At 44.2% G+C, this 26,666-nt stretch overlaps 1 protein-coding gene across 1 annotated transcript; it reads right to left on the minus strand.

Moving 5' to 3' along the window:
* Positions 1 to 141: 141 nt before the first annotated feature.
* On the minus strand, positions 142 to 26,234 carry crtc1b (CREB regulated transcription coactivator 1b). The gene is made up of 12 exons (XM_052111341.1): positions 26,103 to 26,234; positions 21,526 to 21,642; positions 19,264 to 19,391; positions 19,107 to 19,166; positions 18,908 to 19,011; positions 17,129 to 17,228; positions 15,383 to 15,719; positions 14,493 to 14,705; positions 10,454 to 10,540; positions 10,035 to 10,121; positions 8,219 to 8,393; positions 142 to 1,028 (listed from the first exon to the last, which is right to left on the minus strand). Exons 1-12 carry the CDS (start codon positions 26,226 to 26,228, stop codon positions 817 to 819), a joined length of 1,746 nt encoding a protein of 581 aa, XP_051967301.1. The 5' UTR covers positions 26,229 to 26,234; the 3' UTR covers positions 142 to 816.
* Between the last annotated feature and the right edge of the window lie 432 nt (positions 26,235 to 26,666).

The following is a 26,666-nucleotide window of genomic DNA, read 5'->3' on the forward strand; positions in this document are numbered from 1 at the left end:
TATCATCACTGGCATATTTAAAAAAAATAATAATTATATCAAAACACCAATCATGGCATTTTGAGATGTTTGGATGTTATGAAATGGAAGCCAATTTGAAAAAGCAACGCTCCCTTAACCCTTGATACACAACCTGGGGGAGTACTGCTCCTTAACATGAAAAATATGATACAAAATAATATATATATATATAATAAAATAATTATAATAAATACAGAATATAAAATAAATATTATTTAGAATCAGAATAAGAACCACCAGACATAATTACACATACAGATAATCCTTAAAAGGACATACGGAGTAATTATGTAGACATTTAAAAATCTGTCCATTCACTTAACTTGACCAAAGAAATTTAACATACTGAAGCAAACATTAATTAGTACACTTTCACAACAGACAGAAAGCCCAAATGATATAAAATGAAAGTAATGTGGCTCCAGAGTCAGAAGGATAAACAACATTCAACTAGAATAAAAAAAAGAAAGAAAAACATATCACGTGGCAAGACCAACAAAACAAATAAATAAAATTAGCGACAAACCAAGACAACAACATGCTAAACAAAACATGATTACATGAAGAGTGGATGATGGATGGTGGACGGTATTGCGCATTGGAAACTATCCGGTGTGGATACAGCATTTCCACCTCCACCCCCCGCAACCCCCCTGCCAGGCCGCCACCCCCGGCCTCCAGCCATAAGCAGTTTGCCAGCATGCTGTGGGGGTGCGGGACAGGGGGGCCACTGACCAGATGGTGAACAAAGAGGCCATGCAGCTGAACGTCTCGCTTAAAAATGCATTCACGGGTTCACAGTCGGTCCATGCGGAATGTGTGCTCAGTGGCTGGGTCAGCAAGAACCATGTCCGGGTCGTTAAGCATGTGCAGTCCATCCAGTGTCAAAGGGTCGATCTTTAACTCATCCAATGGAAATTGAGAGTCTGCATCAAAGCTGACATCACCAACGCTTGCCAATGAGCTTGTGAGGTCCTTGGAGAGACTGGGCGGAGATTCCCCGGTCACTAATGTAAGACAAACAATGCCATAAATGGTAACAATGCTCAAGTTAACATTTCAATAGAGGCATTACCACAAACAGAGACTTGCAGGAATAAAGTAATTTTTTCAATGTGAGTTAGCGATTTCTAAAAACATGAGCGACGCATTGTTTTAAAGCTTGCTGTCTGAGGTGGAAACTACATCATGTTACTTTTAAAGTCATTCACAACGACCATATTTACTTCCTTAATGCATGTTTGTGGTCTCAACGTTCACCAGTAAGCAGTGCACATTTTTATAAATAAATGTTTGTTTCGGTAATATTAAATCAAAAAGTACTACATTCAGGGATATAGCATCCATTATAATGGCATTTACATGACAGTTAATAGGCTTAAATTATATTTCCCCTTCTGTCGCTCTCTCCACGTTGTGTCGGAGAAGTGACACTAGGGGTCTCTCTTGAGCGCCGATATCCACCTCTGATCTATGAAAAAAGGCCAATGAGAGTTGGCAGCCAGTATTTGCATGTCCCGCCCCCGGACATACGGGTATTTAAGCGGCGCAAATACGGGAGTTCATTCAGAAAATTTCTTCGGAGCCGATGGTCTGTCTGCAGTTTGCTGCGAGTTTACACACCACTATTACGTTCCTGTTTCCTCTGACGATCTGCATGCTGTTGGATTTGACGGCGCACAACAGCGGGTTTCTCCTACTTTGCACGGCGTGCATTGTTGCCCCTGAGCGCTTCGACAGCACAGACACACACACACATTGTGTATTAAGAGTTATTTCCCTTAAAAGAGTGAATTTCTCTAAAAGAGCAAAACACAGCGGCGTTGAACGTCCTTTTCAGGACGCGTCTTTTTCAAGATGCCCTTCAGCCCCTGTGTTGTTCCTGGATGCGGTAGAGTGCTCTCCGCTTCAGACGGCCACAGGCGCTGTCTCGTGTGTTTGGGCCTCACTGCGAGAACATGACCATGACCACGTTGCGGTCGCGGCTTGCTTTCAACAGAGAGCAAGCCACCCCAGCTGCACCCCGCATTGCTCCTTCTTCCCACGGGATTGAGGACGATGCGGATGGCACTGGGGGCGATTTGGGGGCGGCAGCGGGTGCAGTTTCGCCGGGTAGCCCCCCGCGAACCTCCCGTTCCCCGACACGCTCGCTGGTCCCCGTCTACGCTCGCGGCGATAGCGGCTCGCCTCGTGGCCCGGCTGTCTATCCTCCCGAGCCCGAAGCAGATGAGCTCGCCGCTGCATCGGAGAGTGTGATGTCTGATGCCGAGGCCTCCCCTGGACTGTTGCCTTCGGGCCAGCAGGCCCAGGCTGAGGCCGACGCTCAGATGTCTGACATGCTTTCCCGGGCCGCCGTGAGCGTGGGGTTGGATTGGAACCCTCCATCCTGCCCACAGCCTTCACGGTTGGATGACTGGTTCCTGGGGGCAGCGCGCCGTTCGAGGCCATGCATCCCCCGGTCCCGTTTTTCCCGGAGGTGCATGACGAGCTGACATATACGGGGCGATTCCCCAGGTCGATAGGGCAGTTGCGTACCATCTATGCCCCGGTAGCCCTACCTCCTGGCGTGGCCGCCCCGTACTCCCATCCAAGCCCTGTAGGACAACATCCTCGCTCAACGCGAAGGCCTACAGTGCGGCTGGACGCGCTGCCTCCGCCCTGCCTCCGCCCTGCATGCGATGGCCCTCCTGCAAGTCCACCAGGCCAAAGCACTCAGAAACATGCACGGGGGTGGACCTGATCCTGATGTGCTGCAGGAACTGCGCTCAGCGACCGACCTCGCCCTGAGAGCGACGAAGGCCACAGAGCAGGCACTCAGACAGGCGATGGCCACCCTAGTGGTCCAGGAACGCCATCTCTGGCTCAATCTGGTCGAGATGCTTGAGGCTGATAAGAACCGCTTCCTGGATGCACCTGTCTCCCAGATTGGCCTTTTCGGCGACACCGTCGAGGACTTTGCCCAACAGTTCTCCGCGGTGAAGCAGCCGAGGGCGTCCCCCTGCGAAGAAACCAGCTCCTGCTCCGCCTCAACCCGGGCCCAGCTCTCAGCCCCAGCGTCGAGCACCCCGCAGGCGGCACACGCCCCCTGTCTCACGGACCCCCTCTAGGACCAGGAAGGCTCCCAAGCATTCCTGAGACAGCCGACCCAGAGCCGAAGACGTTAGCTCCGGAGGTGGTAAGACCGCTCCGTCCCCCGGTGGAGGGCCGGGAGGAGAACCCTTTGTTTTTTTTCATTTGCCACACCCCCTGACGGGAGCTGTGGTACCCACATTCTCAATAAAAGAGCTATTTCCTTTGCCTCTGGGTCACCTGGCCCGCAAATGCCGTTCTCACGGCAATCTGCTTTCAGATTATGACAGTCCCGGTACACCAGACGCGGCGATCCCGCCTTCCGCCTGCCCACGACTGTCCCCCGGCCGGCCGGTTCAGACGAGTCCAGAGGACGCCAGCATCAGACCTCCTCCTCAGTCACGAACCCGCCCCCTGCTGGGTGCGCGGAGCAAGGTAAGTGCTTTGAGTCTATTCTCAGCACCTCAGCCTCAGGCCGCAATGAAGCCGCCCGACGCTGCACTACCTGTTCCGCCCCGCTGCGAGGCCCCGCCGGGTACGTCCAAACTACTCGTCCCTTTGGTGCCCCTAGCGCAGAGCTGGGAAGCGTGGCTTTCGCTTCCCAATGCATCACGCTGGCTGCACCGGACCATTCGACTCGGTTACGCAATTTAGTTTGCCCGGCTCCCGCCCCCCTTCAGGAGCGTCCGCTTTTTCGCAGTACACGGTGAGCATGCCGGTTCCCTGCGCACGGAAATCGCGACCCTCTTAGCCAAGGGCGCGGTGGAGCCCGTCCCTCCAACCGAAATGAGGAAGGGTTTCTACAGCCCTTACTTCACTGTACCCAAGAAAGGCGGCGGCTTACGACCAATCCTGGACCTGCGAGTTTTCAATCGGGCCCTGTTAAAACTCCCATTCAAAATGCTCACGCAGAGAAATATTCTGGCTGGCGTTCAGCATCTAGATTGGTTCGCAGCGGTAGACCTGAAGGACGCGTACTTCCACGTCTCAATTCTGCCACGACACCGACCCTTCTTACGGTTCGCGTTCGACGGCCAGGCGTCTCAGTACAAAGTCCTCCCCTTCGGCCTGTCTCTGTCCCCTCGCGTCTTCACGAAGGTCGCAGAGGCGGCCCTTGCCCCGCTACGAGTAGCCGGCATCCGCATTCTCAACTACCTCGATGACTGGCTCATCCTAGCACACTCTCGAGAGTTACTATGCGCACACCTCAGCCGTTTGGGACTTCAGGTCAACTGGGAAAAGAGCAAGCTCACTCCGATTCAGAGCATCTCTTTTCTCGGGTTGGAGTTAGACTCAGTCTCAATGACAGCACGTCTCACGGCGTGCTCAGCCGGTGCTGGACTGCCTCGCTTCCTTCAAGTCAGGCACAGTGGTCCCTCTAAAACTTTTCCAGAGGCTCCTGGGGCATATGGCGTCCTCTGCGGCGGTCGCGCCGCTGGGATTGATGCATATGAGACCACTCCAGCACTGGCTCCAGACTCGAGTCCCGAGACAAGCATGGCACCACGGCATGCATCGGGTAAGGATCACCCCCGCCTGCCTCAAAACACAGACCTCTGCTTTTTACGGGCAGGAGTGCCCCTGCAGCAGGTGTCCCGATGCGTTCTGGTCACAACCGACGCTGCGTGCCACTCACATCCCCGGCAAGCTCAACGTCATAGCGGACGCACTATCACGACAACGCCTGCCCGGCGGGGAGTGGAGGCTTCACCCCCAGTCGGTCCAGCTGATTTGGGAATGGTTTGGCAAGGCCCAGGTAGACCTGTTTGCCTCCCAGGAAACCTCCCACTGCCCGCTCTGGTACGCCCTTACAGAGGCTCCACTCGGGACAGACGCGCTGGCACACAGCTGGCCCTCGGGGCTGCGCAAGTACGCATTTCCCCCAGTGAGCCTTCTTGCACCGGTGCTGTGCAAGGAAAGGGAGGACGAGGAGCAAGTCACGTTAGTGGCCCCCTACTGGCCCACTCGGACTTGGTTCTCGGAACTCAGACTTCTCGCGACAGCTCCTCTCTGGCGAATTCCCCTGAGAAAGGACCTCCTCTCTCAGGGACGGGGCACGCTCTGGCACCCGCGCCCAGACCTCTGGAACCTCCACGTCTGGTCCCTGGATGGGATGCGGAAGAGCTAGCCGGCTTACCGGCGACCATTGTGAATACAATCAACCAAGCCAGAGCCCCCTCTACCAGGCACCTTTACGCCCTAAAGTGGCGCTCGTTCACAGGTTGGTGTTCTTCCTGAACCGAAGACCCGCAGAGATGCGCGATCAAGTCAGTGCTCCTGTTCCTACAGGATAGGCTGGACAGGAGGCCACCCTCAAGGTGTATGTTTGCCGCCATTGCCGCCCACCACAATCCTGTAGACGGCAAGTCTTTGGGTAAGTACGACTTGATCCTCAGATTCCTGAGAGGTGCCCGGAGGTTGAATCCCTCCCGGCCAGGCCTAGTTCCCTCCTGGGATCTCTCGGTAGTCTTGGCAGGACTCCAGAGACCTCCCTTCGAGCCGCTTGAATCCGTTGGACTCAGGGCCCTCTCTCTTAAGACGGCCCTGCTGATCGCGCTCGCCTCTATCAAGAGGGTCGGGGACCTGCAAGCATTCTCTGTCAGCGACACTTGCCTGGAGTTCGGTCCGGCGGATACGTCTGTGATCCTAAGACCGCGACCGGGCTATGTGCCCAAGGTTCCTACCACACCATTCCGAGATCAGGTAGTGAACCAGCAAGCGCTGCCCCGGGAGGAGGCAGACCCAGCCCTTTCGTGCTATGTCCAGTGCGCGCCCTGCGCATTTACCTGGACTGCACACAGAGCACCAGACGCTTTGAGCAGCTCTTTGTCTGCTTTGGGGGACGGCAGAAAGGGAATGCCGTCTCCAAACAGAGGCTCGCCCACTGGGTTGTCGACGCCATCACACTGGCTTATCACACCCAGGCCGTGCCCCTACCCTTGCGGGTCCGAGCTCACTCAACAAGGGGTGTTGCGTCCTCGTGGGCACTGGCCAAAGGCACCTCCCTAGCAGACATCTGTAGAGCCGCGGGTTGGGCAACACCCAACACCTTCGCGAGGTTTTACAACCTCCGCGTCCAGTCGGTTGCGTCTCGTGTTTTCTCAGGTCCGGGCCCGTAGAACTCAGTAACACGTAGACCGACCGGCCGGGTGGATCGCTTGCGCCCAGCGCCCTTTTCCTGACGTCAAGGTAAAGTAGTGCGCCTTCTTCCCAGGGCGCCCCACTCCGAGTCGGGACCCTGGTCGTTTCCTCCCCAGCCCTCCGGGTCCACGGTTCAGCGAAGGAACTCGCCGACCCAAGCCACTGCGGGTACCCTGATGGCTACCCTGTACTGGTATAGGTGCTCCACAGGTAAGGCCTCCTGCTCGGACTCCCCCTGTGTGTAATTCCACGGTTCTGTCCCCTTACGAGCGGACCCCCATGTCTCCCTTAGGCAGTTACAGCTGCCCCGGTCACCATGCTGTAGCAAATCCCCCCTTTCGAGGCTGGATCTACCACCGCACCATACTTTCCACACGAGCCCTAAGACGGCCGTGTGACGTGTCTACCACTTTTCCTCCCCAAGAAAAAGGGCAGGTGTGGTCTCCGCAGGGTCTGGGTAAGACCCCCTTCCCTATATGCGTGTAAGGGCCCCGGCCGTGATTGCTCTATGCGAGAAACATAGAGAGAAAAGAGGCCCAGCCAGGCTGGCCCGTTCCCATGTTGGCAAACATCACCTTGTTCCCCTCCCAGGGTAACTAGAAGGATTCCGATGTTCTTATGGGGCACTGGGGAAGGGTACGTGCAGCCAGGTACAGACTGGATGAAATCCCTGCCCACCTCTGCATCGGCGGTTCACATACACGGTTCAGCGCATGGCAAGATTGGAATGGGTCCCCTAGTGTCGCTTCTCCGACACAACGTGGAGAGAGCGACAGAAGGGGAACGTTTGGTTACGTATGTAACCTCCGTTCCCTGAAGGAGGGAACGACACGTTGTCTTTCCTCCGCCATGTCGCTGAACCGAGCCACTGTTGTGGCCGGACCATTTCCGGCTCCTCAGAAAAATCCTGAATGAACTCCCGTATTTGCGCTGCTTAAATACCCGTATGTCCGGGGGCGGGACATGCAAATACTGGCTGCCAACTCTCATTGGCCTTTTTTCATAGATCAGAGGTGGATATCGGCGCTCAAGAGAGACCCCTGGTGTCGCTTCTCCGACACAACGTGTCGTTCCCTCCCTCGGGGAACGGAGGTTACATACGTAACCAAACGATTTTGGACTCCCCAAGAGCAAGTCTGGTGAAACCAAGGAGTTCTACCGGTCAATAAACCAAGATTCTAAAAAATTGCCAATTATGTGTGGCTTTAAAAGGAAATAAACATCCAATCGGAATATTTTAAATACACATACATACACATGCACAAGTTCACTGAAGTTTTTCAGTGTACCTGATATCACCATAAATTGTCACAGAGGAGAGGCACACACATCTCTGAAGCTCTAATGCAGGTACTCTAAAATAACTGACAGTTCTGATCTAAACGTAATGTTTGCGCTTAGAAATGCAAGTAATGGGCAGAAACGATGCAATGCTTTTTTTAACTCTTTCATTTTGTTATTATCCTTTTTGTGCTTTATTATAATAAATGAACACACTAATCACGCAGTAACACACTAACGTAATGACTGATGTTTGCAGTTATTAATTGAGAGACCCACTCCTCGAAATCCAAACACAACTGGTCGAAAGAGATGCATAGTACCCAGGTGTTGGCATCTTAATACAACCAGGCAATAAACGGGGCACACACACAGAGCGGGAGTGCATGAGAGAGAGACAGTGAAGTCAAAACTGATGCACTAGGTTAAAATGTTTCTTATTTTTTTATCTGTCAAAATGAAAGAACACATTTGAAATGATCCGTTTACTAAAAAAGAAAAAAGTAACACGACCCTTGGTAACGCCCACTTTAACAATTAAATCACGGGAAAGAAAGTCAGATAATGGGGGAAATATGGGTAGCAAATGGAGTTTCATGTTAACTTTAATGGCATGATATTTACACAAATAATTTTGTACCTCTGTCTGTGCCGTGTCTTTGAAATGGACTTATATAAATGAGTTCTTATTGAAAATGCACAATACCTGTGAGAATGATGTTGGGAATGTTGCCATGGCTACTGTAGCTGAGCTGCTGTGAGTCCTGATGGCTACTGTGGCTTCCAGTTAAACCCATCATGGCTGCCTGTGTGTAGTTCAGTGTTGAACAGTGACTGGAACTGCCTGGATTCTCCATCATATTCATAGTGAACTGCTCCAGCTGCACCATCAACATTAGAAAGATTAAGATTTTTTAATCACTAGCAAATTGTATCGCTACACCTGAACACTCAGACATTAGTACAGTTCAGTGAGTAAAAGACTTCAAGGTTCAATGGTTTAATTTGACATTTTAAATTAATTGATCATCTACAGGGGTGTAAAGTAACGAAATGCAAATACTTGTTACTGTAGATGATTACTTTCTCAGAAATTGTACTTTATTATGTAGTTTTACTGCTACGCATACTTCTGCTTTACTTGAGTATGATTTAAAGGTGCACCCAGTAATTTTTTCCTCAAAAAAAAAAAAAAAAAACATTATTTTCACAGGCTGTGTGCAATTTTTGCCTGTTGTGCGAGCTCCCGACCAATTTCCTGTCGAGAGAAATCGCATGGAAATCATTTGTGTGGCTGAACGTGCCAAATTGTCAATACACCTGAAGTTCACAATCAGGACAAGGTGTAACACCTCACACAATCTATGAAAACTGAGTGTCCATAAAGCTTTTATATGCATGCATAAAAAAATGGGTGTTACAACTGTGTTTCTCCTATATTAATCACAACCACATCACCGAGAAGGATTTGACAGAAAGGTCATACTGTTCTCTACTTACAAACAAATCCATAGCCTTATACAGAAGACAGTGGATATATGATAGATTTTTTTTTGAGTCACCAAGCACGAGTCTAGTTAAATTAATGACTTCTGGAGTGAAAGTCCGGTCATTCAAACGCTGCACAAAAATACGATTTGAAAAGTTTGCCGGCTACGTGCATTTTTAAAGTGCATTTACACAGACAAGACTCCACAGATATTCTTCAGTGCATCAACACTGATATCAACATGCAGTGACACCGATAAGAACATCTGAAGCACAATTATACAGGTACTCCACTAAATTTACTCTGAATATCATGTCTGCGCTTAGAATATATCCAAGTATAATTGGCATAAACAGTGAGCCGAATCTGTGCACTTTTTATATTTGTGCGCTTTTTCATCAGGCAGTAACACATGCGTAATGGTTGATGTATGCAGTCATGATGTATGCAGCCTTCGAGGGGAGGCTCGTATTTCGAGCCTTCCCTCGAAATAAGAATCTGTCAAACGTCGGCAGCATTTGGAATAATTATCTGTTGAAAATATGTTGAAAACAGTAAATGAAGAAGAGTTTTCAGCTAATGCAGCTCTTGGGTATACGATCTCCCAAGTGTCAGAACTTGCATCGTGTACATCTGGCCAAAAGTAATCAATTGTATTTTTGAAACATCCACCTAAAGAATATCCAGATATGAAACACATGTTAATGCCTGGTGTAAAGGGGGCCAATGAGTCAATGACTCAATTGTCACCACCTACTGGCATAAAGATGGGGAAGATGTAGATTTACTGATAAATTGTAACTGTAATAAGTCTAAATCAACACAAGATTTATTGGTCTACATCTTGGAATGAATCGGGTAGATCACTCATTTCCTCACTGAATCAGCTCAGAAGATGCTCTTGTTCAATGAACTGTTCATTTTAATTTAGACATAATAACTTGCAGAGAACCATTACTGTGTAAAAATGTAAATGAAGGTTACAATGCTGTTGTAAGAACAGTAAAACTTAAATAACTTGAGGGGAGTGTACCTGGTTGGAGAGAGCATTGGTCTGCTTGGATGGAAGCTGCTGTTCATAGAATGAGTCTCCAAAAATACTGCCAGCCACTGGAATGTGCTGTAAAGACAGAACATCCATGGAGAGCACAATAATAATACAAATATTTCATGACATTTCTGAGAATGAAGTTGCTAAATAAAAGCATGATTTGCCTGGAATGCAACATTTAATAAAACATTTTGTTTTATATATATATACACATTTATGTAAGATTGCAAATTATTGATCTTTTGCATTTCAGGCATAAATGATAACCCCATAAACTACAGAAACACCTTTATATGAAACAGTATAACACAGTAGCACAGTATGTGCACTGAGAAAGACAGCAGTAGAAAGTGAGATGCAATAAACCCCCTTAAAAACAACTGTTGAGGCATTGTGCTTACTTGCGGTGAGCCTCCGGGTGAGAAGCCTTGATTGGACACTTGAGATGTCGGTGATTGATTGGCTGAAGAGCCAGTCTGATTGCGATACTGTTGGGAGGAAGAGGCTTATCAGAGTCAAGCGACAGATCTAATCATGGGTCCATGAGACAGTACCTCTGACACAATGGCCTCCACAAAGGACATCATCATTTCAGCATTTGGGTGACTCATGAAACCGGTTAAGAAAATGTCCTGGTCTTATTCAATCCAAAAACAAATATAAATAAATAAATGTTCCATTCAGAAAAGGAAACAAATATACTCAAATACTCATGTGCCCAATAACTCTGATGTTTGACATGCTGCTTCATGTCTTTGTCTGCAGCTGAAAGCCATCAAACTTCTGCCAAAACTGCATGCTAATGTTAGCATTTAGCTCCATGGAAAACCTTTGGCAACAATTTGCCCAAAGCTCATTTGCATGTGAAACTTTTTAGCAATATTTCACCAAAACATTAAATTCTGTCATCATTTACATTACCTTGTGTAATTTCAAATGTTTTTGCTGTCAAGCTTCATAAAAGGGAACAAAAAATTAGTCCATATGACTTGTGCGCCACATTGTAAGTCTGCTGATGCCATACTTTAAGATTGCATTGTATGAGATGCACACAGAAATTTAGGTTATTATCTGATAATCTTCCCCTCTGCTGCAGCTCTCAATCTCATTGTCAATATTATGCATATCGAACTAGCAGATAAAAAGGAGAACCAATGATGTTTGGCATCACCAACAATAAACTTAGCGCAACATTTCGAGGCACCATTTTTTAATCTAAACATAAATCACAAATTAATTTCAGATATATTTGTGTGCCCCAACTTCAGAAGATTTGCAATACAGTGCACAAGTCATGAAGTACTGTCAGGGTGTTTTTTTTTTTCTTTCTTTCTTTTTGGAGTCTGACAGCCTATAGTTATTGTGAATAATTGTTTTTGGGTGAACTATTCCTTTAACACTAGGTGTGTTCCACTTGACCTGCACCTTGCTTTACCGATCGGCGAGATTTGAAGGTTGCAGTTCTGGGAGGAATTGAAAAGAGAGCAGTCAAGCCGGACACTTTGTGCTTCCCGTTGTGTGCCTAACCTACATCAGGATGTTTGCTTTATTGCAGATGAAGTGGATGCAATGGACGATCAGATTTTGAATTTGACACATAATAACCAGAAACAGTATTCATCTGAATAAGTTACATGCTGCTAAATACAGTAACTGTGTGTTCAAAAAGAAAGCCTGTATTATTATTATTATCTCAATTAAAGAGTCAGTATTTTGTATAATTTTGAATAGTTTTTCTTTATTTTTATAAATAAACAATTTTACTATAATAAACATAATATAACATTATGTATTTTTTTAAGAACAGATTTGGAAGAGTTTAACTGAACTGATGGTGTAAGAATAAACACCTTGTTAATGGCATACTACCATAGTATTAATACTTCTGCAATTGTCTGAAATGTCAGAAGTAGTAGGAGTATCAATGCAAACTCCACTCATAAAACATACATCATTGTCATTGGCAAGGGCATATCTACTGGGGTGGCATAGGCCAAGAAGAAGTTTGCCACCTCAGCATCCCAATGTATAAAATACATTATTTACATACACAAACAAGTATATTATATTTGATGCTGACTAAATGTAAGAGTTTATGTCCAACCGTCTCAACTCTAACCGAAACTAAAATGACAACAGCGCAGTGGTCCTTGACTCACGCGGCCAATCGCGTGATTGATTACAGCTGTGGCCAATCGCATGTTTGTCTACCGTAGCGCGTGCACAGTGATTCTGCATCTGACAGGCATAGTTGCAAAGTCTACTTATTATTAGCGAATTTGGGCTTATTTTCAGAACACGGTTCATTCTTGTGGGCTTCCAAAACAACCAATATATTTTTGTGAATTCTGTCAGGGATGATCATATGAAACCTATGTCACTAGTTTGGCAGGTTTCATTGTGACAACTAACCCCTAGTGGACAAAAGGTCAATGAGTGTTCAGTGAACTTTATATTTTTTCCTGGGGAATAACGGAGAAAATTTTTAAATTGACTTGCTCAAGACTTCAATGTATGTGGCTATGCCGATATATGACTTAAAATAAATAAAACCTACCACCTACTCTGGAAAATATTGTGACACACATCAAAGAAACATTTAAAATCTGTTGATATGTTTAACAGACAATATCTTGGTGCTCTGGAGATTGATCAGTTGTTATTTAATGTTATGCATGACTTCGGAAAATGCTTAAATGTTAGCAAAACAGTACCATTCAGTACCACTTTGTGGCCTCTGAGCAAGTAATGGCAAGTAATGGCAATGGATTGCAAAGTAATGGGCATTTGTAATTTGGTAGATTCTTAAAGGGCACCTATTATGGAATTTTGAAAATTACCTTTCCTGCAAAGTTTTATATATGAAAGTTCACCGTAAAAAATGTTATTGTCTCTCAAAATTAGGAGTTGACTGAGTCAATGTAATGAATCGTTTTTCCAACGAGTCATTTTCCTTTTCGTTGTGACGTCAAGACCAAAAATTATCAAATTGTCCGCGCCCACTCATTGCGCGCGCAGACACCAGGGAAAACTTGAAAATATCTTGTCGACAACAAGACGCTGTGTTCTGAAGTGCATATCAACAGCGACCTTTTTTTCACTGCCAGGGATGAGCATGTGAAGAATCAGTGGCTAGAGTTTATATTTACAACTATACCACACAAGTATAGCCCGAACCTTGTGCTGTGTTCGCGTCATTTTAATGATGACTGCTTTACGAACATGAATGCTTTCAAGTGTGGATTCGCGAGCCGGTTGATACTGAAGGAAGGTTCAGTACCAAGTTTATTTGGATCAGCTTCCTCCTCCGAATCACAACCTGTAAGTATTATTAATAATTGTTGCTTTTATGTGTTTTTTAGCATGCTTAATAAGTATTTGTGTGTGTTGTGTAAGTTATGCTCAGCGCAGCTTCTAGGTCTCCAATGTCAATTTTTTTGAAATATGTGAAATGTTTGTCGATGTTATTGGAGTTGTCATAAAGAATAGAGCAATAACTTGTAGTAATGCAGTGCTTTACCAATATGTTTATGCGTTGGGCTAACGCAAACAATAACTGATTGGGTATTTACCACCGAACTTTGGGCTATGATCGCTAACATAAATTAACTCAAATTCCTTCTCTGATTTTGATTTTTTTTACTACAAATCGGTGATGGGCGTTCCGTTTCCGACAATTTCTGCACAGAGTATACCAATCACAACTGACTGGGTCATCTGACCAATCACCGCAGATTAGCATCACGCAAAGGAGGGGTTTGGAAAAATGAGTCGTTGAACGAATCATTTTGGGAGTCGGTGAGCAAATCACGTAAACATAAATGCATATTATAAGACAACAAAAGTGTTTTTTGTCATTGCATACATGTAAAACTGTTGTTGGGGACTCCCAAAACAATATTAGGAACATTTTAAATGCCATAATAGGTGCCCTTTAAATAAATGAACTAGTACTTATTGGAATTAAGCTGGGTCTCTTAATTCAGAAGAACTTTGCATGGATGCTTACTTTGGTGTTACTGCCCCTAATAGTCCTCATACCACCCTCTTGTCACCATATAAATACATTTCTAGATTTGCCTCAGGTCATTGGAGAGTCTAGCCAATTACAAATAAGCGGTGTTGTAATCAGACCTTGTGTAGCCGCTTTGGGGCAGCTGAGCCAAGATGCTAGTCTTGACTCACTCTCGGACAAAATTTCTAACCAGCATGCACTGCTTTAAGTCAGGCACCAATCTTTCTGCGCAGCGCTGCATGAAGTCGAACACACCTAATGCCTTTTCCTGCACAGATGACCCATTATGGAATGATGTCGTCATATTCTCTACACAACTGAAATTCCATGCTAAACAAACCTCCAAGGGACATGTTGAAATTGTTTTAAATACGCAATGATAACCATATCAACCTAAAGTATGTGTACCTCAAAAGTAAACTTACTGAGTTGGCAGTTCCACTTGTTGCCATCAGTGATTGGCTGTCGAGTGTGTTCTGGGCGGTACTGGGGGTGGCGCTTACAGTGAGAGAAGGGAGGCGTATGAGCCGAATGTTATGTGGGAGCATGTGAGGCTGTTTCTGCAAGTCATTCAGTAAACTCAGCAGAGAGTACTGCGATAATTGCTGCTCCAGGGACAGACCGTCCATCGTGATCGGCTGTGACAACAGGACACGTCAATAAATCAGACGTTAATTTGACAAAAGCAGGGCATTTGAAGTAGGGTCATCAAAAAAAACAACAACACATGGGCCAATGGAATCAGAGAATATTAATTTGTATCATTCAATAAAGCAATAAGTCTGTCAAGTCTGAGTCACAGTGACTTTACCACAGGTAAGGTGTGTTTTTTACCACTTTGTGTAAAATCACAGTACTGCACAAACTCAAGTGGCTTATTGCTTTTTTAAAAAAAAAACAGCAATTTTTAAAAGACACCAATATTCAAAAAGCAATTACATTTATTATTAATAATCATTGGAATAAACAATTACAGCAAGTAATATACTGTAGTTCTGTAGCCTAACAAAAGCTTAACTGCCAAGCAATGTAGCAACTTTAATATAGCGATCACATGTGTGCGTTTAAGCCATTAAATATCTAAACAGGAGAATGGAAACATTTAATTAACATTTTGATAAAAATAATAAAAAAAACTACTAAACCCTAATTTATACACTGTAACAACAGTTAAAAAAGTTAATTAAAACAGTAATGAACAGTAGCATTTTAAAAACAGACCTAGCAAGCTACCAAAAATAACCCTTTAATTGCACAGATTTCACAATAAAACACATGCTGTGCTGTTTAGGGAGAGAGTGGATGCCTAGCTTACCTGTGCGATGGGTATCTGAGGTAAAACTGTAGTTGGGAGGGTGGAGGTGGGCTGCTGTGGGTTAATATTGGATGAGGGGGAGGGGCCAGTGTCCTGGGCGGGAGGAGAGGGAGGAAAGTGACTGGCGGCGCTGATGCCCAGGTGCGTCAAGTTGGTGGTCAGGTTGCTGGTGTTGCTGGAGCTGGATGTGGGGAAGGTGATGGGGTCATCCGGATCCAGCGGAGTGGGAAGAGGAGGAGGGAACTGGATGTTTGTTAGATCCGGTAAAGAGCCACCTGTGCTGTGAGCCGCTGGCATCAGAGAGATATTCATTTCTTGATCAGGAGATGGAAATATGCTGGAACAATTAAACAGAACACAGAGTGAAAAATGCTACAGAAATATAAAGACACATTGAAACTTTACTGGGGAGACACCTAAACAGGTGAATATCACACGTCCAGGTCACATTTGAACCCAAAAATAAAGGTAAAAAAAATGCAACTTATTTTAAGTGTGACAGGGCAGGCAAGGAAGGAGGATCTAAATGAAGCTTTATTTAACTGAAAAGCAAAACACAGGTAACCAAGCACAGAACATAAACAATATATGCAAAGACTGACAAACTAACCAGAGGAAGAACAGGCTTAAACAGACAAGGGAAAACAAGGAACACCTGGGGAAACAATCAGGGAGAACCAATCATGAAATAAAACTACAAAAGGACAACAAAACAAACAGGAAAGTGGGAACTAAACCATAATTTCAACATAAAAGCACAAAAACAGGAATATGTAACATGTATCATGGTGAAAAATTATATATTTTTCATTACATAAATAAATAAAAACAATTTAAGGTCCATTGTTAACATAGTCTCATTTGAACTTACAAAATGTATGTCGGGGTAAGACTGTAAATATCTGTAAAGCAGTCAATGGAAAGGAGGAGGCGAGAACCGGCTTTACAATATAAATAATATTTTAATTAATAACTTAAAGACAAACACACACATGACGGACATGTCCGTAAACGATCTCTCTCTCCCGCACAATCCTCCGCAGTTTACCTTTATCCCTCTCGGAGGCTTGATTAGCCTGATAAGGGACTGGGTGTGTAGGATCACGACCCGGCCCCGCCCTGCCACAATATCTATTTCAATTAATAGGTTTGATTAACTGTTCTTTCTCTAATACATACATTACATAATACATAATAAACTGTTAACCATTGTATAAGTAATAACTAATGAGTGTATAATGTTCACGTTAACATGTTATCTTATATTACGATACATAGTACATAAGAATTAATGATTAGGCAATGTTTTATTTCTGTACAAATGTTTTTTTTTCTGTGTATAGTGAAATTGCTTTAATATTCAATTTAGATGATTTGATTTCACGAGGGAAAAAAGGCACCACTGACAGCAGTAAAAGACTGACAAAAATTTTATTTGATACAATTACGAGACAACTTGTCATCTGCGAAGAGCATAAAAAACTAGAACGGCTGCAGTGACACTCAGTATTTTCCGAAAATTTTGTAGCAAACTTTTTATTTAAATACATTAATATTTTCACTTTTAGCAGCGAAGTAAATCGACACAACGTCGAGTGATGGACAGAAGGGGAACTTGCGTTGCTTATTGCTAAGAAGTAAACTTATCTGCGACATTCATTACAACATCTAATTTTGACGTCATATGAGTTTAGAACACGAGATTGACTAAATTCATTTTTGGGTGAACTATCCCTTTAAACTCACTTAATCCCAGGAATATCTGGTGTGTGAAGAGATGCTTTAGGATCGTCTTGCTCCATCTCTGTTTCAGTGTCCTCTGTGTCAGGAGGAGTGAGCAAGAGCACTGGAGGGACAGAAATAGATGAAATGAGATGAAGACTGTTCTGAATCAGGTGATTGTAAATGAAGAACAAACACCTACCCACAGCATTTAACAACTAGATAAATACACTTTCTGAAGAAAATATGAGTGATGCTTTCCAGTGACAACTCGCTGCCACAATGCCAAATAAGTCTCTATGTTCGTTTGATTGCTTAGAAAAGTAATGACACACCTTTCCCCAATATGTCAAACAATTTGAGATGCCATCCATGTCTGTAGCACGCAACAGTGCACAATATGTTATGTGCATTTAAGTTTAATATAACAACTTCAATTTAATTTAATACTTGGTTACTGGGGGCCTGGGAAGCTCAGCGAGTATTGACACAGACTACCACACCTGGAGTCGGGAGTTCGAATCCAAGGCGGGCTGAGTGACTCCAGCTAGGTCTCCGAAGCATCCACATTGGCCCGGTTGCTAGGGAGGGTAGAGTCACATGGGGTAACATCTTTCTGGTCACGATAAGGGGTTCTTGCTCTCAATGGGGCACGTGGTAAGTTGTGCGGAGAGTAGCATAAGCCTCCCATGCTGTGAGTCTCCGCATTGTCATGCACAGTGAGCCACATGATAAGCCCCATGGATTGACGGTCTCAGAAGCAGAGGAAACTGAGACTTGTCCTCAACCATCCGAATTGAGGGGAGGACCTACTAAGTAGTGGGAATTGGGCATTCCAAATTGGAAGATGAAATGGGGATAAAAAATAAAATACTTGGTTGCTTAGAGTTCCCACGTATAGCTTTAGCAAACACCACAGGCCTGTACTGGCAATGTCCATCATTTAAAAAGGTCTACACATTAAGTGTTGATAAAATAAATATTGATTTACTGTACTGTAGCTACCAACAAGTGTGTAGTTCTCTCTTTTTCACATAAATAATTTCTGTAGAATTCCTGAAATTTTCCCAAACAATCCATGCAGATTCCACGTAGGCTTACTAATAAACGATCTTAAAGGGACAGTTCACCCAGAAATGAAAATTCACTCATTATTTACTCACCCTCATGCCATCCCAGATGTGTATGACTTTCTCACTTCTGCAGAACACAAATTAAGATTTTTAGAAGAATATCTCAGCTATGTTGGTCTTCACAATACAAGTGAATGGTGACGAGTGTTTTGAATGTCCACAAATGACATAAGGAGGCATAAAAGTAATTCATATGACTAAAGTGGTTAAATCCATATGTTCTGAAGCAATATAATAGTTGTTGGTCAGAAACAGATTCATATTTAAGTCATGTTTACTATCAATCTCCACCATTGACCAGCCCCAACAGTAGGTGGCTCAATGTGAAAGTCACTTAGACACCATAATGTGGAAGTGAAAGTAAATGGATAGATTTACAGTTAAAAAAACACTTAAATATTAATCTGTTTCTTACCCACACCTATCATATCGCTTCTGAAGAGATGGATATCGTATTAATTACTTTTATACTGCCTTTTGGACCTTCAAAGTTCTGGTCACCATTCACTTGCATTGTGAGGACAAATAGAGCTGAGATATTCTTCTAAAAATATTTGTTTGTTCTGCAGAAGAAAGTAAGTCATACACATCTGAAATGAGAAAATGTGCATTTTTGGGTGAACTATACATTTAACAAATTGTAAAAAGAAACAATAAATAAACATCTTACATGTTTTAACTCCTTTTGACTGCAATTCCTGAGATCCACCAACAAAAGTGTCCTGTGGAGCTGGATTCACAGCGCTTTGATGTAAAGCTGAGTCAGAGTTGGCTCTGCAGCAAACCAAATGTAAGGCCAATATTTAAAGAAAATGATATATGCCCTTTGAAATGTTTGGTCGATTAGTTTATGACGAATATTGCTTTACCTCCTCCAGCTTGTGTCGGGGGGTGGTGACAGATATACTGAGCCATAGGGGCAGCTGTCAATGTATTTAGAGTTAAGGACATGTCTCACACATGTAGAAAGAAACACAAAAACATTGGCAGAGTAAATCCTGGCTGTTTCTGGTAAAGACAAAGGATATCTGGCGTCCGTGCTTGTCCACAGACAAAGGTCTGCGATGTGGAGAAGCAATGCGATTCCGGTCACGATACACGCGGTCCACCAGGCCATGATGTCGAGTGGTCCGATTGGTGTCCAATACTGCCGTCTGTAAAAGAATCTGATTTATTGAAGAGATCTTCTAGCTCAAAACCTGGTTTGTTGAGGAAAAAGGCACAAAACTGTTGCTGCAGTGCTGGGCAAATAAAAGCATAATACAGCCTGCACGCAAAAGATGGGCTGGCAGTATGAAGGCTTAAAGCAATGAGAACCATTCTGTACATCCTCATGATAATGTCTCATAAATGAAGAGCAATGATAAGGAAGGAAGAGACAAATGCATGTTTTCATTAGCTTCATATTTAACTGACACTCCTAAAAGGACAACCCTAAAACAACCAATACAATCATTTGAATCATCAGTTAATACATCTTTTTTTTTTTTTTTTTTACAAAAGAAACAACTATCCCCAACATGGTCCCCAATACATATTTCTTAATATATTGGATAAATGGATATTAAACTCAAATTTTTTAAATACTGTATAGAAATAATATGTAATCACAATATGTCAATAAAATTAACATAGGGGTGATTTTGTTTATTTTTTTATTTCCTTGGCAATCTATCAAGAAATATTCCAGGTGTCTCTTTATTTGATCACTTTTCATTCTGTAAGTCTTTTGTAATATCCCTTCAACAAACTAAATTCCAGTTTCTTAGTGACATAATCTTACAGGAAGTGACATAATTTTTGGTGGGAAAGCAAAAGAATAATCCTAAATATTAGTCAATATTATTAATTTAATTTAAGGGTGTTTTGTGGCATTAGTTGGTTATCAATATTTTTAAAGATGGTTAAAGTGATAGTTCACACAAATATGTACATTCTCTCATCATTTACTCACCCTCATGCCATCCCAGATGTGTATGACTTTCTTTTTTCTGCAGAACACAAACAAAGATTTTTAGAAGAATATCTCAGCTCTTTAGGTCCAAACAATGCAAGTGAATGTTGACTAGAACTCTGAAGGTCTAGAAAACACATAAAGGCAGCATAAAAGTAATCTATACAACTCCAGTGGTTAAATCCATGTCTTCAGAAGCTTTATGATAGGTGTGGGTTAGAAACAGATAAATATTTAAGTCCTTTTTTACTAGAAATGTCCACCTTTGATTGGCTCCAACTAGTAGGTGGTGATATACATGAAAAAGGCATATCACCAAATAAAAGAGGAAGTGAAAGTGGAGATTTATTTTAAAACTATTTATCTGTTTGTTACTAGGGCTGCAACTAACAATTATTTTGATAAGCGATTAATTTAACAATTATTAGAACGATTATTCTGTGATTATTGCAATGATTATCCGTATTATTTCAACTTTAATAAATCATATCACATTAAATATAACTGCATTTAATATGTAGTGCCGGGGTGTTTCCTTTAAAGTTGCTCTACACGCAAGTTTTGCTTCAGCGGAGCAGAAGCTCCAGCTCCACTCCACAACTCCACATCACCTGCAGCTGTTTGAAAAGTTTAGAGTGCATATAAACAGTGAGCTGGGTTTTCTTCCTCTCCTCAGTCAGGCGTGAGTTGCATTGCTGCTCTCGCGCATTATCAGTTTAACGTGATCTCATGTTACGTTACATAAGATCAAACGACTATTCGGCGACGAAAATATTTGTCTACGATTTGTTTATGTTGACATTGTCGATAACGTCGACTAATCATTTCAGCCCTATTTCTTACCCATACCTTTGGATTTAACCACTGAATTCGATGATTAATTTTATGTTGCCTTTATACAGTATGCTTTTTAGAGCTTCAAAATTCTGGCCACCATCCACATACAGAGCTAAGATATTCTTCAAAAAATCATTGTTTGTGTTCTGCAGACGAAAGAAAGTCATACACATCTGGTATGGCATGAGGGTGAGTAAATTATATTTAAGGGGAGAATTTTAATTGTTGGGGGAACCATTTCTTTAAATGTATACATATACAGTATACATATATATTACTTAATACTCTATTTTCTTTCTAGTTTATTAGTGTCTGAACGTGACCAGAGTATATTTCTAAATGGCTAGTATACCCTTTTAAAGAAACACAAGCAAATTCATCTTTTTTTTTTTAAGCTTTAGAGTTCAAAGGGAACTGCATAACAGTGACTACATCAGTTTAAGGGAAATTCATCCATAAAATGAAAGTGACAGCAGAGAAAACTTATAAGTTCTCACCTGAAAAGGGAGGTCAGTGTTGCTATTTCCAATCTGATTGACGTTGGGGAGTGACCCTCCATAGCACTGAGCTCGATTCTGGCTTAGTTGCAAATACTGGGTCTTCTGTAACTGCAGCTGTGCAAAATAACAGCGCATGAAAAGCGGCAGTGAATGACGTAATGAATGCATCGCATGGATGAAACGTATATCAGATACCATGGAGTTAAAACACTTTATCAGGTGAGAAATGAGAATAGCAGACCGGTGAGAGCTAATAAAAACGTAGCAGAACATGGGCATCAACTTATGTTGGCACATTAATATGTATCATAAGCCTGTTAAGTCTAGGCCTAATACTTAAGGTCAAGACAAAGGGACATACTAAGAATCAGGATTCATCATCTAATGAGAGGTGGAGAGACCGGGACTAGTTGTCACACTCCAGTGAATATTTCTAAGAATTGGTATATTTTTGAAAACACATATAGCCCCAAACACCACTGATCTTTAAGAAAAGGCCAATGGAAATTGGCAAGTGGAATTTGCATGCCACTCCCCCGGACATACGGGTATAAAAGGAGCTAGCTTGCAACCACTCATTCAGATTTTTTCTTCGGAGCTGAGTGGTGTTGAGCAGCGAGTTCCACTGCTGTTCCATTCACCAAGTAAACGAGAAGCATATGCTGTTGGATATACGGTGCATTTCAGCGGCTTTCTCCTCCTCTGCACAATTAATGCAGAGTACGCCCCTGGGCGCTTCGACAGCTGAAAGAGTATATATTCTTGCAGAAAATAGTATATTTTCTTCTAAAAGAGTGCGCACTGATGGAGAGTGTCTTTTTAAAGATGCCTTTCAGTCTGTGTGAAGTTCCTGGATGCGGTTGCAATTTCTCCACCTCTGATGGCCACAAGCACTGTCTCACGTGTCTGGGCCGTAGTCACGCTGAGGCAGCATTCGTGGATGGTTCATGTTCTCACTGCGAGAACATGACTATGGCAACGTTGCGGTAGTGGCTTTTCTTCTTCCGTGAGAAAGAAACTCCAGCTGTCCCCCGCCCCAGGCCTTCTACCTACAGGTATGAGGCCGGGTCGGTTAGCGCTGGGGGGCGATTTGGGGACCCAATGGGAGTGGTTCCGTGGCTAATCCCCCACGGACCTCCCATTCCCCAGTACGCTCGTTTAACCTGGTTGAGTTCTGTTATGAGACAGGCAGCTCGCCTCAGGACGAGTTTAATGTCTCTTTCAGAGATTGTGAGCAGGATGAGCTCTCGATCACAGCTTTGGAGAGTGGGTTGGCACTCTGAGGACTCGACTGGGCTCCACATTTGGGTGTGGCCAATGTCTGAGGCAGACATTGAGCTGACCGCCACACTTGCCCATGCTGCCGCGAGTGTCGGGCTGATGTGGAAACCCTTCACTCTGCCCTGAGCAAACGCAGACCCGAATTCTGGGTTCCTCCGCTCTCACTACACTCGACGGTGGGGCGGCCAGGGAGTATACAGAGATTTCTCAGGTGGATAAGGCGGTTTCGGTGCACTTGTGACAGCAAACCGCTGCCACCTGGCCGAATCACCCGAGACTCCCGTCCAGGGCCTGTAAGTCTATGTTGTCTCTGGCGGCCAAAGCTTACAGTGCCGCTACACAGGCCGCATCTGCCCTGCATGCCATGTCCCTCCTGCAAGTACACTAGGCCAAGGCATTGTGCCTATTTGGCGACACCGTTGAAGACTTTGCCCAGCAGTCCCCCCGCCTCACGCTCCGGCCCCAAAGCGCCCCTGAGATGAATGGAGTTTGGAGGCGTGGCAAGCGCTCTCCAACCTGTCGTGCTGTCTGGCCAGGAGGAGGTGGTTTGCGGCCAATCTTGGACCTGCGAGTGCTGAACCGGACCCTGCACAGACTTCCATTCAAGATGCTGATACAGAAGCGCATTCTGTCATGCATTCGGCATCAAGATTGGTTCACGGTGGTAGACCTGAAGGACACGTACTTCCATGTCTCGGTTTTACCTTGGCACAGACCCTTCCTATGGATCGCTTTCGAGGGCCGGGCATATCAGTACAAGGTCCTCCTCTTCGGTCTGTCCCTGTTGCCTCGCGTCTTTAAGATAGTTGCAGAGGCCGTCCCAGAGAAAGGGAATGGAAGGGCATTTGCCTTGAAGTGGCGTTTGTACGCACATTGGTTTTCTTCCCAAGGCGAAGACCCCCAGAGATGCGCAGTCGGTCGGTGCTTTCCTTCCAGCAGGAGAGGCTGGAGGAGTGGCTGTCCCCCTCCATCTTGAAGGTGTATGTGGCGGCTATAGTGGCGCACCACGATGTGGTGGACAGTAAATCCCTGGGGAAGCACGACCTGATCATCAGGTTCCTGAGAGGCGGCAGGAGGTGAATCCTCCTAGGCCGCACCTCATTCCTTTGCGGGATCTCTCCATGGTCCTGCGGAGAGCCCCATTTGAGCCCCTAGAGTTAGTTGAGCTAAAGGCGGTCTCATTGAAGACTGCCCTCCTGACTGAACTCACATCTATCAAGAGGGTCAGGGAACTGCAGGCGTTCTCTGTCAGCAACACCTGCCTGGAGTTCAGTCCAGAGTACTCTCACGTGATCTTGAGACCTCGACCGGGCTATGAGCCCAAGGTTCCCACGACCCCTTTTAGGGATAAGGTGGTGAGACTGCAAGCGCTGCCCTGGGGGGAGGCAGACCCAGGCTTGTCATTGCTGTGTCCAGTGCGTGCTTTGCGTTGAAAGAGATTCCAGTGCGTGCTTTGCATTGAAAGAGCAACAGCCTTGCCATTGCTGTGTCCGGTGCGTGCTTTGAACATCTACTTGGATCACATGCAGAGCTTTAGATGCTCTGAGCAGCTCCTTTTCTTTGGTGGACAGCAGAAAGGGAACGCTGTCTCCAAACAGAGGCTTACCCACTGGATCCAGGATAGCATTGTTTTGGCATACAAGGCCCAGGGCGTGCTCTCCCCTTTGGGATGTGAGGGACTGTGCAATGTTTTTGGGGTGTTGGGGGATGCTATGTGCAGAGCGGATGCACCTGCTATTAGGCATGCAGTGGCTTGCTTGCACCTGCACCATCAGTCCACGTAATACAGTTCAGCTGGTAGTGGTGTTTCTTATAGGGACCCCTAGTGTCACTACATTGACACAACTTTGAGTGAGTGACAGATAGGGAACGTCTTGGTTACTGTTGTAACCTCTGTTCCCTGATGGAGGGAACAAGAAATTGTGTCCCTCTTGCACAACGCTGTACTACCCGCTGAAATTGCCAGGACCCTGTCTTGGCTCATCAGCGCAAAACCTGAATGAGTGGTTGCGAGCCAGCTCCTTTTATACCCGTATGTCTGGGGGAGTAGCATGCAAATTCCACTCACCAATTCCCATTGGCCTTTTCTCAAAAATCATAGGTGTTTGGAGCTCCCAAGAGCGACCCCTAGTGTCACTACATCGACACAACATCTTGTTCCCTCCATCAGAGAACGAAGGTTAAAACAGTAACCAAGATATACAAGGAGGAAAAAGAAAAACTGCAGTTTATTTAAAAAGAACTGACTCCTACTGTATAATGGGGCAGAATGTCACATTATATGTGGTAAGTTGTCAATAATAATATATATACATACACAGTGCTGTGCAAACGTTTTAGGCACTTGTGAAAAATGTTGCATTGTGAGGATGTCTTCAAAAATAATAACATAAATAGTGTTCATTTATCACTTAATGTAATACAAAGTCCAGTGAAGATAAAAAAGCTAAATCAATATTTGTTGTGACCACCTTCACCTTTTAAAGCAGCACAAACTCTTCTAGGTGCAACTGGACACGATTTTGACACACTAAACCTAAGATATAAATAACTATATTAAGACAAAAGCTTTAGTAAAACATCTTATGTGCCCAAGACTTTTGCACAGTACTTATATATATATATATATATATAGCCTCAATTTCCTATAATCACCTGAATGAATCTCAGTTTGGATTTATTATGTTCATTAGCTTACCTAAACACTATTACATAAATATGATAACATTTAAAATATAGTTTGAAGGATAATTCACAAAAATACCCCAAGTAAAGAATTCAATTAAAGGTGAATGAAACCACCATACAAAACAACTGCTAGAGAAAACAAGCATTTGTTTAATTGGACCTTTGACTCATGACTGTGATGTGACAAGTTCCCCACGTGACAACTAGCCCAAACATTTCATCATCTCTGTGTCTGGCCTGAACACACACAAAGAAATAAGTAGCAGAAAAGCAATGACAATCTATTTAAAAAAAAACAACAACAAAAACAGTAAAGGCCAGAACATGCGCTCAGTCCCTGTGTAGATAGATGTGCATGACATCTGTCCTTCCACTGGCCGAGCATCCATCCAGCTCCGCATCCTCAACATCCCTGCTCTCAGGCATCCGATCCGTCTCCCATTACTATTTACTATATCGTCTACTACCAGGGTTTACCAGATTAATTACGGGTCTCGGTCAACAAAGATGCTCTTAAATCATATTTCAGGCAGTAGCTATCGCAGCTGTGCTCTAGTCTACCAGCATTTTGCCGCGACACACGTACCGGTCTCTGACACACGTACCCGTGCAGCTCGCGTGATGCTCAGGTCTTTCATGACCTCCTCAAACGCCGCTGTCTCCTCCGCCTGCTTCTGATTGTGCAGGGCGATTTTCTCGCTGAATTTTCGAGGATTGTTTGAGGTCGCCATCTTCCGTTCTTCTCCAAAACACAGAGCGTTGCGTGAGACGCGTTGTGCGCTACGGCGGCGGCGTCATCACGGGCAGAGTTATGGGCATTGGAGTCCAGTTACAGTCCACTAGTGCGATAAAACAAACACACACCATGAGCTTCGCTGACGGATTCAGTGCAGGACCGATGTGATTCACAAAATAAAGCCTTAATGCAAATATAGAAGTATAGATTTAGATTATGAACATATTGTATCTTATGTCGGTGTTTTTAATGGACTGCTCTCAAGCCTGGATGAAATTGCAATTAGCTATTAGAATATGCAATTATTGCTTTATACATTTTGATAGTTATTATTGATGAGGCGCATCATATGTTGTTAAGCTATTTTAGGATGCAGAATGTAAAAAAATGAAATAAAGCCTGTAACAAAAAAGCCCTAACTGTTAAAAATAAA

The sequence above is a fragment of the Xyrauchen texanus genome, chromosome 39 (genome assembly GCF_025860055.1).
Source record: "Xyrauchen texanus isolate HMW12.3.18 chromosome 39, RBS_HiC_50CHRs, whole genome shotgun sequence".
Classification (NCBI taxonomy): domain Eukaryota; kingdom Metazoa; phylum Chordata; class Actinopteri; order Cypriniformes; family Catostomidae; genus Xyrauchen; species Xyrauchen texanus.

Coding starts and splice junctions, on each gene's coding strand:
- crtc1b (XM_052111341.1), bottom strand. CDS start 26,228: ATGGCGACCTCAAACAATCCTCGAAAATTCAGCGAGAAAATCGCCCTG. Junction 21,643..26,102: donor GCATCACGCGAGCTGCACGG/GTACGTGTGTCA, acceptor TATTTTGCACAG/CTGCAGTTACAGAAGACCCA. Junction 1,029..8,218: donor TCCCAACATCATTCTCACAG/GTATTGTGCATT, acceptor GTCTTACATTAG/TGACCGGGGAATCTCCGCCC.